The sequence below is a fragment of the Phocoena phocoena genome, chromosome 4 (assembly GCF_963924675.1).
Source record: "Phocoena phocoena chromosome 4, mPhoPho1.1, whole genome shotgun sequence".
Lineage (NCBI taxonomy): Eukaryota > Metazoa > Chordata > Mammalia > Artiodactyla > Phocoenidae > Phocoena > Phocoena phocoena.
In genome coordinates, this window is record NC_089222.1 from 80,432,263 (window position 1) to 80,449,165 (window position 16,903).

Genomic DNA, 16,903 nt, shown 5'->3' on the forward strand with positions numbered 1-16,903 from the left:
ATCATTACTCTGAATTGTTTTTCAGGTAGACTGCCTATCTCACCTTCACTTAGTTGTTCTTCTGGAGTTTTATCTTGTTCCTTCATCTGGGACACATTCCTCTACTGTCTCATTTTGTCTAACTATCTGTAATCGCAGTTTCTGTTCCACAGGCTGCAGGGTTGTAGTTCTTCTTGCTTCTGCTGCCTGCCCCCTGGTGGATGAGGCTAAGAGGCTTGTGTAGGCTTCCTGGTGGGAGGGACTGGTTTCTGCCCAGTGGTGGGTGGAGCTGGCTCTTGTCCCTCTGATGGGCAGGGCCATGTCAAGGGGTATGTTTATCAGGCAGCTGGGTGCTCAGGAAGACTTTAAGCAGCCTGTCTGTTGATGGGTGGGGCTGTGTTCCCACCCTGTTGGTTGTTTGGCCTGAGGTGTCCCAGCAGTGGAGCCTACAGGCTGTTGGGTGGGGCCAGGTCTTGGTGAGAAAACGGTGGCCTCCAGGAGGGCTCACGCCAATGAGTACTCACCAGAACTATTGCCACCAGTGTTCTTGTCCTTGCAGTGAGCCACAGGTGCATGCCTCCACAGGAGACCCTCCAATACTAGCAGGTAAGACTACCTAGTCTCTTATGAGGTTACTGCTTTTCTCCCTGGTTCATGGTGCACACGAGACACTGTGTGCATCCTCCAAGAGTGGAGTTTCCCCCAGTCCCGTGGAATTCCTGTGATCAAACCCTGATGGCCTTCAAAGCCAGATTCTCTGGGGGCTCCTCCTACCATCTCGTTGTGGCTTTTTCTTTGTCTTTGGATGTAGCGTATCTTTTTTGGTAAGTTTCAGCGTTTTTTTGTCAATTGTTGTTCAGCAGTTAGTTGTGACTTCAGTGTTTCCACAAGAAGAGGTGAGCTCATGTCCTTCTACTCTGACATCTTGTCTCAGCTGTGTGTCTAGGCTCATTGTTATAATTTTTATTATTGGCTTAAGTTAGCCCTCATCATCTCCTGTCTTCCACCAGAAAGCTGGGTCTGTTTGTTTATATGTCCAGAGAATGCTGTGATGATATGCTGTCCAGATCAGTTTCAGGACCAAGGCACTCAATTCTTCATCTGCTTGGAGAATTGGCTAGCAATGCCTTGCACCTGAGCTCTTCCCAGTGCATGCTCTCAGCTTCCTTCCCTCACTCTCCAACATCAACCAGATAGGGAGAGACCCAAAGGACCTGACAGAGGAATTGGATTTCTAAGGCTGATTTTTAACAATAAGATAGATAGGCAAAAGGCTTTGATCCTTGAATTTATAGCCATAGTTTGTTATTTAAGAATTATCAGTTTTCGCTCTACTCTCTTTCTTAACAGCCCCCTCATCTTCCTTCCATGTGCCTCTCTGAGACTTAAGGTCCCAATAGATTTCCCTGCAGAAGGTCTCTTGGTCACATGTTCATGGGTAAACCTCAAGTGAAGCGAAATTATTTGTATAAGATTATATAGTTAGAGGTAGAGCTACCAACACCCAAACATTCTCAATGCCAGGTGCAAATTTCCCCCTAAAGCCTTAGTGCCTTCCCTAACCTGAGAGCACACCCTCAAGGCCAAAATAGCAGATGATGTGCCTCTACCATGGGGGGGTTAAGGGACAAGGTAGAGGCAAAAGGTTCACTCCGTTTCCCCTTCTCATGAGAATTTTACTTTGAACTGACCCTCTAGCTCTGTTTTCTAGTAATGTGATAAGGTGGTACGTGTCAACTGTGTTACTAAGCAACACTACTTAAGGTAAAAACGACCCCTGATTGGAAGTAGCATCTGACTTGGAGGAATTATAAGTTATTAATACCTAAGAGGAAACTGTAACTTTCAGGTTTCCTGAGTGTGCTGACTTTTGTAACTGGGCAAATCCATTGGGCGGGGGGGGGGGGCCCTGGAAACTGTGCTGATGGAATTATTACAAGAGATACTGGTCCAGGAGCATGTAAACCAGGGCAGCTCCTGCACCCACCCAATGCACCTGGTCTCTTTTCCTTGCACCTGAGCTTTGTAACCTGGGGGCTAAAGGAAACAGCTATGTGGTCTTCTGTGTGGATTCAGTGAGAGCTCCCACAGGAAGAGAAACACCTGATGCTGCCCTGCTGGAAGCTGTGGGTCCTGTATTATATCTGTCTTTCTGAGTAGATTGATACTCAGATCATACCCAATATGGCCTATGTTAGTCTTGTGAGTATGAATGTTCAGTTGCACCTAAGACCAGGCCCCTGGTTGATACCGCAGAGGGCATCAGGGCTAGAATTGGGCAGGCTGTGTCTCATGCCGTGTTTATAGCTAGAACAGTGCGATGTGGAGTTAGACAACGTACCCCCTAAGGACAAGCTTTTTTTTTTTTTTTTTTTAGTAACACTGACACATCTTGTAGCTTTATCTGTGATGGCATACAGTCATATGCTAAAAGAACCTATAAAGGTAATTTTGAGTCCTGTTTTCTGGTCACAAGAGTCCAGCTTCTGTCATATCAACTCTGTTCTCTAACACTTTCAATAGCAGATTCCATAACCCAGATGAAATGCACTAATTTTTTCCCCTGTATTCCCCCATTCAATCGGGGCTGCCTCAATCAGACAGACAGGAAGCACGAGGACACTTTTTCCTTGACTCTGTAGTGGAAACCTTAGCAAACAGTAACTGCTTCAGGCCTGTCAAATAGATGCACGAAATGCACCAGTTTAAGTGGGCATGCTTCACTTTCCACATTACGATGGTTAGAGTACAGCGCAGAGCTGAACGAGGCTGCTTGTCCTCCTCTCTACTTCCAGATGGAAAATCAAACTCACCTTAGCGGTTCTGCTCATTTTCAGTTTCTCCCTCAAGCAGCTCAGTGTCTGCTGCTTGCTGTTGCACAGCACAGTGCTTCTGGAGCATGTCTTCCGTGTGCCTGTGGATGACCTGATGGGCCGCGAGGATGTGCTTCTGCTGTGCATGCCTCACTGTGCCAAAGGGACAGAAGATTACTACTCTGGAAGTCGGAGCATATCATTCCCAAAGATTCTCAAGAGAGTAGTGACAGAAATGATAACTTTGCAAACCACATATTCTCTTACTTAAGGCTGACTGGATTAAAGAAAAATTACCTGCTGTCTGTTTTGGAAGGATACATTCCAAAGGTAACTCAACCCAAATCCTATCATTGCTGCTCCCCCTGTTCCACTCTCTGCTCAGGCCAGTCATGCTCTTCCCCACCAGGTTTGCCTCCATTCTACTGCTTAGCAGCTTCCCTCACCTGGAAGGCCTGCATTCTAAATCCTGCCCTTCTGCAAAGCCCAGCACAAGTGCCAGCTCCTCCAGGAAGTCTCCTTTGACTGAGTCAGCCCACATTTACCGTGACCACCCTTGAGTTTGTACACACCTGTTCAGCACTGAAGTACTTCATGTGAGTTACATTTTGTTTACCTAGATTGTAAATGACATAAAGGTAAAGACCTTGTTTCATACTTCTCTTTGAGCCTTAGTCCCTAATATGAAGGGTACTTGTTGAATGATGAGTTTCTGAGCTCATGGATTTAAAGGCTGGTCCTAGTTCCACATTCTAAGAATATTTATTACCAAGACTTAGTACATTAAGCATCCTGTTGGCCTTGGAAAGAGGTAACTGTGATGATGATGATGACAGCAGTTAGCATTTGTCCTTACTTTGTGCCAGGCACTGTTTTAAGCAGTTGGCATATACTTATTCATTTAAGCCACCCACAACCCTAAAAGAGAGTAGTATTAATATCCCCATTTTCAGATGCGGCAACTGAGACACAGAGAGATTAGGTAATTTGCCTAAAGTCATACAGCTAGTAAAGCATAATAAGCAGTACTGTGGATTCTGTGCTATTGAGGTGTCAGCTAGTTTATATAGGGTAAATCACATAGCAACTTACAACACTTCAGAGCAGTATGGTTGAAAGAATGGGGACTTTGGAGCCACACAGACCATGGTACAATCTGCATACTGTATAATGTCTCTAAGCACCAATTTCCTTAACTGAAATATGAGAACACATCTATAGACGTTGTAAGAAATTTAAATAAGGTATTTCTAAAAATGCTTAGTACATTGTCTGGAACTTAGTATGCATTTAAACCTTGGTAGTTACTATTATTTTCATCTGAATAAAGATCTTCAAGGTCATTCCCCTCCATGAACTTTTAGAAGAATGAGAATTGGTGGATTAGGAAGACTCTGAGCTCACCTCCTCTCACACCAAAATTACTATTTACAGAGAAACTATTGATGAGAAAGACCAAAACCTACCAGAAAAGACCTCTACAACTAAAAATATAAAGAAAGAACCACAATAAGATGGGTAGGATGAGTGGAGTTGTGGTATAGTCAAGAGCCGTACCCCTGGTAGGCAGCCTACAAACAGGAAAATAACTAGAATTGAAGAGGTTCTCCCCAAGGAGTGAGGGGTCTGAACCCCACATTGGGCTCCACAGCCCAGGGGTCCTGCACTGGAAAGTTGAGTACCCACAATATTTGGCTTTGAAGGCTAGTGGGGCTTTCTTTCAGGAAACCCTATGGGCTGTGGTATATAGAGACTTCACTCTTTTTTTTTTTTTTCTTTTTTTTTGCGGTACACAGGCCTCTCACTGTTGTGGCCTCTCCCGTTGCAGAGCACAGGCTTCGGACACTCAGGCTCGGCGGCCATGGCTCATGGGCCCAGCCGCTCCGTGGCATGTGGGATCTTCCTGGACCAGGGCACGAACCCGTGTCCCCTGCATCGGCAGGCAGACTCTCAACCACTGCGCCACCAGGGAAGCCCAAGACTCCACTCTTAAAAGGTACACACAAAATCTTACACATTGTGGCACCCAGGGCAGAAGCAGTAATTTGAAAGGACCCTGGGTCAGACCCACCCACTGATCTTGACGAGTTTCCTGGGGTGGTAGGAGGCAACTGGACCTCACCCTGAGGACACAGACACTCATGGTAACCATTTTGGGGAGCTTTTTCTGCTGCATGGAAACTGGTGCTGGTGAGCACCATTTTGTAAATGGTGCTCTAGCTCATCAGCTTCAGGACCCAGTACCACCCACACCCACCGGCCTGTAGGCACGGGTACTGGAATGCCTCAGGCCAAGAGACTAGCTGGGCAGGGACACAGCCCCACCCACCAGTGGGCAGGTTGCCTTAAAACACCCTGAGCCCACAGCCACTCATGGACATGGTCCTGTCCACCAGAGCACACAAGCACTAGAACTGGGACCCCCAGGGCCTGCAGCAAGAGACCTTGGGACCTGGCTCAACCTATCAGTAGGCTGGCACCAACCCCAGACCTGCTGGGCCCCAGCCCCACCCACCAGCAGGCCAATACCAGCTCTGAGACACTTTGGGCCCCCCAGCCAGCCTCCGCAGAATCTGGACCCACTCACCAGACATGGAATGGATAAACAACAAGGTCCTACTGTAAAGCATAGAGAACTATATTCAATATCCTGTGATAAACCATAATGGAAAAGAATATAAAAAGAGAATGTATATATATGTATAACTGAATCACTTTGCTGTACAGCAGAAATTAACACAACACTGTAAATCAACTATTCTTCAATAAAAAAAATAAGGCAGAACAGCAACAAAAAAGGAACTCTAGAGAACACATGAACAGAGTGAGAGGTTAGAAGGTTTTAACAGAGTTAGAAAATATAAAGAACCAAACAGATGAAAATATAATAACTGAAATGAAAAATACACTAGAAGGAATCAACAGTAGATTAAGTAATACAGAGGAATGGATCAGCAAGCTGTAAGACAGATTAGTGGAAATCATTCAAGCTGAATAGAAAAAAAGGATAGAAATGAGGACAGTTTTTTAAGAGACCTCTGGGAAAACATCACACATACTAACATTTACATTACAGGTGTCCCAGAAGGAGAAGACAGAGAAAGGGACGGAGAACATATTTGAAGCCAAAACAGCTGCAAACTTCCCTAACCTGTGAAATGAAACAAACATGCAAGTCTAGGAAGCACGGAGAGTCCCAAACATGATCAACCCAAAGAGGACCACACCAAAACACTCTGTAATTAAAATGGCAAAAATCAAAGATAAAGGGATATTATTAAAAGTAGCAAGGGAAAAGCAACAAGTTATGTACTAGGGAACTCCCATAAGGCTATCAGATGACTTTTCAGCAGAAACTCTGCAGGCCAGAAAAGAGTGGCAAGATATAGCTGAAGTGATGAAAGGGAAAACCCACCAAGAATACTCTACTTGGCAAGTCTTTCATTCAGATTTGATGAAGAGATCAAAAGTTTTACAGACAGGCAAAAGCTAAAGGAGTTCAGTACCACCAAATCAGCTTTACAAGAAATGTTAAAGGGACTTCTCTGAGTGAAAAAGAAAAGGCCACAACTAGAAACATGAAAATTATGAAAAGAAAAAGCTCATTGGTAAAGGTAAGTATAAGGTAGTAAATCAACCACATACAAAGCTAGTAGGAAGGTTAAAAGACAAAAGTAGTAAAATCACTTATATCCACAATAAGCCGTTAAGGGATACATAAAACTAGATATAAAATACGATGACAAAAACAGTAATTGCAAAAAGGGAGGGGAGTAAAAATGCAGAGTTGTTAAAATGTGTTTGAAATTAAGAGATAAGCACTTAAAATAATCATATACAGATAGACCGATCTACATCTATGTATAAACCTAATGGTAACCATAAACCAAAAATCTATAATAGATACACACAAAAAAAGAGACAGGAAACCAAACAATACTGAAAGCAATCATCAAATCACAAGGGAAGAGAAGGAAAGAAGGAACAAAAAAGAGTTACAGAAAACAACCCCAAAGCAATTAAAAAATGGAAATACCTACCTGTCCATAGTTACTTTAAATGTAAATGGAATAAATTCTCTAATCAAAAGACATAGTGACTGAATGTATACAAAAATAAAAGCCATATATATACTGCCTACAAGAGAGTCAGTTGAGATCTAAAGACACAGACTGAGAGTGAGAGGATGGAAAAAGGTATTACATGCAAAAAGAAATCAACAAGAAGCAGGGGTGCAATACTTAGATAAAATAGACATTAAAACAAAGACTGTTAGGAGAGCCAAAGAAGGAGACATTACCTAATAATCAAGGGATTAATCCAAGAAGAAAATGTAACAGTTGTAAATATATATGCACCCAACATAGGAACACTTAAACATATATTAACAGACATAAAGGGAGAAAATCAACAGTAGCACATAATACTAGGAACTTTGTGTGTGTGTGTTAAAGAATTTACTAATTTATTTAACAACAAGACCTATAATATGGGTCCCTCTGTCACAGGCAATCCCTACTGAGGAATGAAATTATTCAGAAATTTATCTGCAACGAAATACAAACAGATTTTCTGTAAGAATAGTTTTCATCTAGAAATTTACATGTTTATAGAAAACCCAGAGACATTTTAATCTTTGCTCTCTCTTTTGACTCCATCCAGGTTTCCAATACAGTCCCCTACATGTGAACCTTCAAGTTGCAAACTTTCAAAGATGCGAAAATGCCCGTGTGCCAATTGTTGTACTCCTCTACTGTTTTTTTTTTTTTTTTTTGCAGTATGCGGGCCTCTCACTGTTGTGGCCTCTCCTGTTGCGGAGCACAGAGTCCGGATGCACAGGCTCAGTGGCCATGGCTCATGGGCCCAGCAACTCCGCAGCACATGGGATCCTCCTGGACCGGGGCACGAACCCACATCCCCTGCATCAGCAGGCAGACTCTCAACCACTGCGCTATCAGGGAAGCCCTTCTACTGTACTTTTTGAAGTACTGTACTGTAAGATTAAAAATGTTTTCTATATTTTTTGTGTTTTTTATGTATTATTTGTGTGAAAAGCATTATAAACCTATTACAATACAGTACTATATAGCTGATTGTGTTAGTTGGGTAACTAGGCTAACTTTGTTGGACTTAAGGAACAAATTGGACTTATGAATGTGCTCTCAGAAGGGAACTCGTTTGTATGTAGGCGACTTACTGTACTAGGGACTTTAATACCCCACTTACATCAATGGACAGATCATCCACACAGAAAATTAATAAGGAAACAATGGCCTAAAGGACACACTAGACCAGATGGACTTAATAGATGTTTATATAGAACACGCATTCCAAAAGCAACAGAATACACATTCTTTGCAAGTGCACATGGACCATTCACCAGGATAAATTACATGCTAGGCCACAAAACAAGTCTCAGTAAATTAAGAAAATTGAAATCTTATCAAGCATCTTTTCCGATCACAGCTCTATGAGACTAGAAACCAAGTACAAGAAAAAGCAGCAAAAAAAACATGTGGAGGCCAAACAATATGCCACTAAACAACCAATGGATCACTGAAGGGATCACTGAAGAAATCAAAGAAGAAATTTTTTAAAAATACATGGAGACAAATGAAATAAAAAATGCAGTGATCTGAAATCTCTGGGATGCAGCAAAAGCAGCTCTAAGAGGACAGTTTATAGTGTGATACAAGACTACTTCAGGAAAGAAAAGTCTCAAATAAAGAATCTAACCTTAAACCTAAAGCAACTAGAAAAAGAAGAACAAACAAAAGTTAGAAGGAAAGAAATTATAAATATCCATGCAGTAATAAATAAAATAGAGCCTATTTCTAAAAAAGTAGAAAAGATTAATGAAACTAAGAGCTGTTTCTTTGAAAAGATAAAATTGATAAATCCTTCATTCAACTCATCAAGAAAAAAAGAGAAAGGGCCCAAGTAAATAACATCAGAAATGAAAAAGGGAAGCAACTATATGCCAATAAAATGGACAACCTGGAAGAAATGGACAGATTCTTGGAAAGGAATAACCTTCCAAGACTGAACCAGGAAGAAATAGAAAATATAAACAGACCAATCACAAGTAATGAAATTGAAAATTAAGGAACAAAAGTCCAGGACCAAATGGCTTCACAGGTGAATTCTATCAAATATTTAGAGAAGAGATAACACCTATCCTTCTCAAACTCTTCCAAAAATTGCAGAGGGAGAAACACTCCCAAGATTATTCTACAAGGCCACCATCACCCTGATACCAAAACCAGACAAAGATGTCACACACACACAAAAATTACAGACCACTGTCACTGATGAACAAAGATGCAAAAATTCTCAACAAAATACTAGGAAACAGAATCCAATAACATTAAAAGGATCATACACAATGATCAAGTGGTATTTATCACAGGGAAACAAGGATTCTTCAATATTATGAAAATCAATCAGTGTGATATACCATATTAACAAATTAAAGAATAAAAACCGTATGATCATCTCAATAAATGTAGAAAAAGCTTTTGACAAAATTCAACACCATTTATGATAAAAACTCTTCAGAAAATGAGCATAGAGGGAACCTGTCTCAACATACTAAAGGCCATATATGACAGACCCACAGCAAACATTCTCAATGGTGAAAAACTGAAAGCATTTCCTCTAAAATCAGGAACAAGGATGTCCACTCTCACCACTATTATTCAACATAGTTCTGGAAGTCCTAGCCATGGCCATCAGATAAAAAAAATAAAAGCAATACATATTGAAAAAGTAAAACTGTCACTGTTTGCAGATGACATGATAATATACCTAAAAAATCCTAAAGATGCCACCAGAAAACTGTTAGAGCTAATCAATGAATTTGGTAAAGTTACAGGATACAAAATTAATACACAGAAATCTCTTGCATTCCTATACACTAACAACGAATGATCAGAAAGAGAAATTAAGGAAACAATCGCATTTACCATTGCTACAAAAAAGAATAAAATACCTAGGAATAAACCTACCTAAGGAGGCAAAAGACCTGTACACAGAAAACTATCAAACACTGATGAAAAAAATCAAAAAGATGACACAAACAGATGGAGAGATATACCATGTTCTTGGATTGGAAGAATCAATACTGTGAAAATGACTGTACTATCGAAAGCAATCTACAGATTCAATGCAATCCTTATCAAATTACCAACAGCATTTTTCACAGAATTAGAACAAAAAATTTTACAATTTGTGTGGAAACACAGACCCTGAATAGCCAAAGCAATCCTGAGAATGAAAAACAAAGCTGGAAGAATCAGGCTTCCCAACTTCAGACTATACTACAAAGCTACATTAATCAAGACAATATGGTACTGGCACAAAAACAGAAATATAGATCAATGGAACAGGATAGAAAGCCCAGAGATAAACCCAGGCACTCATGGTCAATTAATCAATGACACACGAGGCGAGGATATACAATGGAGAAAAGACAGTCTGTTCAATAAGTGGTGTTGTGAAAACTGGACAACTACATGTAAAAGAATGAAATTAGAACATTCTCTAACACCATACACAAGAATAAACTCAAAATGGATTAAAGACCCAGAATGTAAGAGCGAATACTATAAAACTCCTAGAGAAAAACAAGCAGAACACTCTTTGACATAAATCACAGCAATATCTTTTTGGATCCACATCCTAGATTAATGAAAATAAAAACAAACATTAAAAAATGGGACATAATTAAACTCAAAAGCTTTTGCTTTTTGAGCAAAGGAAACCATAAAAAAAAAAAAAGACAACCCACAGACTGGGAGAAAGTATTTGCCAATGAAGCAACTGACAAGGGATTAATCTCCAAAATATACAAACAGCTTATGCAGCTCAATATTAAAAAAAACAACCCAATCAAAAAATGGGCAGAAGATCTAAATAGACATTTCTCCAAAGAAGACATATGGATGGCCAAAAGGTAGATGAAAATATGCTCAACATCGCTAATTATTAGAGAAATGCAAATCAAACCAACAATGAGAGCTCGGGGAAGACGGCGGAAGAGTAAGATGTGGAGATCACCTTCTTCCCCACAGATATATCAGAAATACATCTACACGTGGAACACCTCCTACAGAACACCTACTGAACGCTGGCAGAAGACCTCAGACCTCCCAAAAGGCAAGAAACTCCCCACGTACCTGGGTAGGGCAAAAGAAAAAAGAAAAAACAGAGACAAAAGAATAGGGACGGGACCTGCACCAGTGGGAGGGAGCTGTGAAGGCGGAAAGGTTTCCACACACTAGGAAGCCCCTTCGGGAGCGGAGACTGCAGGTGGCAGAGGGGGGAAACTTTGGAGCCATGGAGGAGAGCGCAGCAACAGGGGTGCGGGGGGCAAAGTGGAGAGATTCCCGCACAGAGGATCGGTGCCAACCGCATTCACCAGCCCAAGAGGCTTCTCTTCTCACCCGCTGGGGCGGATGGGGGCTGGGAGCTGAGGGTCCAGCTTCGGAGCTTAGATCCCAGGGAGAGGACTGGGGTTGGCTGCGTGGACACAGCCTGAAGGGGTTAGTGCACCACAGCTAGCCGGGAAGGAGGCCGGGGAAAAGTCTGGACCTGCCGAAGAGGCAAGAGACTTTTTCTTCCCTCTTTGTTTCCTGGTGCGCAAGGAGAGGGGATTAAGAGCGCTGCTTAAAGGAGCTCCAGAAACGGGCACGAGCCATGGCAATCAGCTTGGACCCGAGACAGGCATGAGATGCGAAGGCTGCTGCAGCCGCCACCAAGAAGCCTGTGTGCAAGCACAGGTCACTATCCACACCACCCCTCCAGGGAGCTTGTGCAGGCTGCCACTGCCAGGGTCCCGGGATCCAGGGACAACTTCCCCGGGAGAACGCACGGCGCGCCTCTGGCTGGTGCAATGTCATGCTGGCCTCTGCCGCCGCAGGCTCGCCCCACCTCCGTACCCCTCCCTCCCCTGGGCCTGAGTGAGCCAGAGCCCCCGAATCAGTGGCTCCTTTAACCCCATCCTGTCTGAGCGAAGAACAGACGCCCTCCGGCGACCTAAACGCAGAGGCGGGGCCAAATACAAATCTGAAATCCGGGAGCTGTGAGAACAAACAAGAGAAAGGAAAATCTTTCCCAGCAGCCTCAGGAGCAGTGGATTAAATCCCCACAATCAACTTGATGTACCCTGCATCTGTGGAATACCTGAATAGACAACGAATCATCCCAAACTGAGGAGGTGGACTTTGAGAGCAAGATTTATTATTTTTTCCCCTTTTCCTCTTTTTGTGAGTGTGTATGTGTACGCGTCTGTGTGAGACTTTGTCTCTAGCTTTGCTTTCACCATTTCTCCTAGGGTTCTGTCTGTCCGTTTTTTTGTTTTACTTTTTAAAAAAAATTTTTTTTCTTAATAATTATTTTTAATTTTTATTTTAATAACTTTATTTTATTTTACCTTACTTCATTTTATTTTATCCTCTTTCTTTCCTTCTTTCTATGTTTTCTCCCTCTTACTCTGAGCCGTGTGGATTAAAGGCTCTTGATGCTGCAGCCAGGAGTCAGTGCTGTGCCTCTGAGGTGGGAGAGCCAACTTCAGGACACTGGTCAACAAGACACCTCCCAGCTCCATGTAATATCAAACGGCAAAAATCTTCCAGAGATCTCCATCTCAACACCAACACCTAGCTTCACTCAACGACCAGCAAGCTACAGTGCTGGACATCCTATGCCAAACAACTAGCAAGACAGGAACACAACCCCACCCATTAGCAGAAAGCCTGCCTAAAATCATAATAAGGCCACAGACACCCCAAAACACACCACCAGACATGGACCTGCCCACCAGAAAGACAAGTATCAGCCTCATCCACCAGAACACAAGCACTAGTCCCCTCCACCAGGAAGCCTACACAACGCACTGAAGCAACCTTAGCCACTGGGGACAGACACCAAAAACAACGGGAACTACGAACGTGCAGCCTGCAAAAAGGAGACCCCAAACACAGTAAGATAAGCAAAATGAGAAGACAGAAAAACACACAGCAGATGAAGGAGCAAGATAAAAACCCACCAAACCTAATAAATGAAGAGGAAATAGGAAGTCTACGTGAAAAAGAATTCAGAATAATGATAGTAAACATGATCCAAAATCTTGGAAATAGAATAGACAAAATGCAAGAAACACTTAACAAGGACCTAGAAGAACTAAGATGAAACAAGCAACGATGAACAACACAATAAATGAAATTAAAAATACTCTAGAAGGGATCAATAGCAGAATAACTGAGGCAGAAGAATGGATAAGTGACCTGGAAGATAAAATAGTGGAAATAAATACTGCAGAGCGGAATAAAGAAAAAGAATGAAAAGAGCTGAGGACAGTCTCAGAGACCTCTGGGACAACATTAAACACACTAACATTCAAATTATAGGGGTCCCAGAAGAAGAAGAGAAAAAGAAAAGGACTGAGAAAATATTTGAAGAGGTATAGCTGAAAACTTCCCTAATATGGGAAAGGAAATAGTCAAGTCCAGGAAGCACAGAGAGTCCCTTACAGGATAAAACCATGGAGAAACATGCCAAGACACATATTAATCAAAATGTCAAAATTAAATACAAAGAAAATGTATTAAAAGCAGCAAGGGAAAAACAACAAATAACACACAAGGGAATCCCCATAAGGTTAACAGCTGATCTTTCAGCAGAAACTCTGCAAGCCAGAGGGACTGGCAGGACATATTTAAAGTGATGAAGGAGAAAAACCTACAACCAAGATTACTCTACCCAGCAAGATTCTCATTCAGATTTGATGGAGAAATTAAAACCTTTACAGACAAGCAAAAGCTGAGAGACTTCAGCACTACCAAACCAGCTTTACAACAAATGCTAAAGGAACTTCTCTAGGCAAGAAACACAAGAGAAGGAAAAGACATATAATAACAAACTGAAAACAATTAAGAAAATGGGAATAGGAACATACATATCGATAATTACCTTAAATGTAAATGGATTAAATGCTCCCACCAAAAGACACAGACTGGCTGAATGGATACAAAAATAACACCCATATATATGCTGTCTACAAGAGACCCACTTCAGACCTAGGGACACAGACTGAAAGTGAGGAGAAGGAAAAAGATATTCCATGGAAATAGAAACCAAAAGAAAGATGGAGTAGCAATTCTCATATCAGACAAAATAGACTTTAAAATAAAGAATATTACGAGACAAAGAAGGACACTACATAATGATCAAGGGATTAATCCAAGAAGAAGTTACAACAATTGTAAATATTTATGCACCCAACATAGGAGCACCTCAATACATAAGGCAAATACTAACAGCCATAAATGGGGAAATTGACAGCAACACAATCACAGTAGGGGATTTTATCACCCCACTTTCACCAATGGACAGATCATCCCAGATGAAAATAAATAAGGAAACACAAGCTTTAAATGATACATTAAACAAGATGGACTTAATTGATACTTATAGGACACTCCATCCAAAATCAACAGAATACACATTTTTCTCAAGTGCTCATGGAACATTCTCCAGCATAGATCATATCTTGGGTCACAAATCAAGCCTTGGTAAATTTAAGAAAATTGAAATTGTATCAAGTATCTTTTCTGACCATAACGTTATGAGACTAGATATCAATTACAGGAAAAGATCTGTAAAAAATACAAACACATGGAGGCTAAACAATACACTACTTAATAACGAAGTGATCACTGAAGGAATCAAAGAGGAAATCAAAAAATACCTAGAAACAAATGACAATGGAGACACGACAACTAAAAACCTACGGGTTGCAGCAAAAGCAGTTCTAAGAGGGAAGTTTATAGCAATACAATCCTACCTTAAGAAACAGGAAAAATCTCGAATAAACAACCTAATCTTGCACCTAAAGCAATTAGAGAAAGAAGAACAAAAACACCCCAAAGTTAGCAGAAGGAAAGAAATCATAAAGATCAGATCAGAAATAAATGAAAAAGAAATGAAGCAAACAATGGCAAATATCAATAAAACTAAAAGCTGGTTCTCTGAGAAGATAAACAAAATAGATAACCCATTAACCAGACGCATCAAGAAAAAAAGGGAGAAGACTCAAATCAATAGAATTAGAAATGAAAACAGAAAAGTAACAACTGACACTGCAGAAATACAAAAGATCATGAGAGATTACTACAAGCAACTCTATGCCAATTAAATGGACAACCTGAAATAAATGGACAAATTCTTAGAAATGCACAACCTGCCAAGACTGAATCAGGAAGAAATAGAAACTATGAACAGACCAATCACAAGCACTGAAATTGAAACTCTGATTAAAAACCTTCCAACAAACAAAAGCCCAGGGCCAGATAGCTTCACAGGAAAATTCTATCAAACATTTTGAGAAGAGCTAACACCTATCCTCCTCAAACTCTTCCAAAATATAGTTTGGAAGGAACACTCCCAAACTCATTCTACAAGGCCACCATCACCCTGATACCAAAACCAGACAAGGATGTCACAAAGAAAGAAAACTACAGGCCAATATCACTGATGAACATAGATGCAAAAATCCTCAACAAAATACTAGCAAAGAGAATCCAACAGCACATTAAAGGGATCATACACCATGATCAAGTGGGGTTTATTTCAGGAATGCAAGGATTCTTCAATATACGCAAATCAATAAATGTGATATACCATATTAACAAATTGAAGGAGAAAAACCATATGATCATCTCAATAGATGCAGAGAAAGGTTTCGACAAAATTCATCACCCATTTATGATGAAATCCCTGCAGAAAGTAGGCATAGAGGGAACTTTCCTCAACATAATAAAGGCCATATATGACAAACCACAGCCAAAATCCTCTTCAATGGTGAAAACCTGAAAGCATTTCCACTAAGATCAGGAACAAGACAAGGTTACCCACTCTCACCACTCTTATTCAACATAGTTTTGGAACTGTTAGCCACAGCAATCAGAGAAGAGAAGGAAATAAAAGGAATCCAAATTGGAAAAGAAAAAGTAAAGCTGTCACTGTTTGCAGATGACATGATACTACACATAGAAAATCCTAAAAATGCTACCAGAAAACTATTAGAGCTAATCAATGAATTTGTTAAAGTAGCAGGATACAAAATTAATGCACAGAAATCTCTGGCACTCCTATACACTAATGATGAAAAATCTGAAAGTGAAATTAAGAAAACACTCCCATTTACCACTGCAACAAAAAGAATAAAATATCTAGGAATAAACCTACCTAAGGAGACAAAAGACCTGTATGCAGAAAATTGTAAGACACTGATGAAAGAAATTAAAAATGATACAAATAGATGGAGAGATATACCATGTTCTTGGATTGGAAGAATCAACATTGTGAAAATGACTCTACTACCCAAAGCAATCTCCAGATTCAATGCAATCCCTATCAAACTACCACTGGCATTTTTCACAAAACTAGAACAAAAATTTTCACAATATGTATGGAAACAGAAAAGACCCCGAATAGCCAAAACAATCTTGAGAATGAAAAATGGAGCTGGAGGAATCTGGCTCCCTGACTGCAGACTATACTACAAAGCTACAGTAATCAAGAAAGTATGGTACCAGCACAAAAACAGAAATATAGATCAATGGAACAGGATAGAAAGCCCAGAGATAAACCCACACATACATGGTCACCTTATCTTTGATAAAGGAGGCAGGAATGTACAGTGGAGAAAGGACAGCCTCTTCAATAATTGGTGCTGGGAAAACTGGACAGGTACATATAAAAGTATGAGATTAGAACACTCCCTAACACCATACACAAAAATAAGCTCAAAATGGATTAAAGACCTAAATGTAAGGCCAGAAACTATCAAACTCTTAGAGGAAAACAGGCAGAATGCTCTATGACATAAATCACAGCAAGATCTTTTTTGACCCACCTCCTAGAGAAATGGAAATAAAAACAAACAATTGGGGCCTAATGAAACTTCAAAGGTTTTGCACAGCAAAGGAAACCATAAATAAGACCAAAAGACATCCCTCAGAATGGCAGAAAATATTTGCAAATGAAGTAACTGACAAAGGATTCATATCCAAAATTTATAAGCAGCTCATTCAGCTCAATAACAAAAA

General features: G+C 40.7%; 1 protein-coding gene and 1 non-coding gene across 2 annotated transcripts in view; both read right to left on the reverse strand.

The window, feature by feature from the left end:
* Window positions 1-2,540: 2,540 nt before the first annotated feature.
* LOC136122971 (small nucleolar RNA SNORA31) lies at window positions 2,541-2,671 on the reverse strand. The gene has a single exon (XR_010655861.1). It is a non-coding gene; the product is annotated as a small nucleolar RNA SNORA31 (small nucleolar RNA).
* Window positions 2,672-2,793: 122 nt separating this feature from the next.
* CFAP91 (cilia and flagella associated protein 91) overlaps window positions 2,794-16,903 on the reverse strand; it is a 137,642-nt gene continuing 123,532 nt past the window's right edge. The window contains exon 17 of the mRNA XM_065875857.1: window positions 2,794-2,945. Coding sequence (XP_065731929.1) covers window positions 2,794-2,945 — 152 coding nt within the window. The remainder of the gene's footprint in view (window positions 2,946-16,903) is intronic.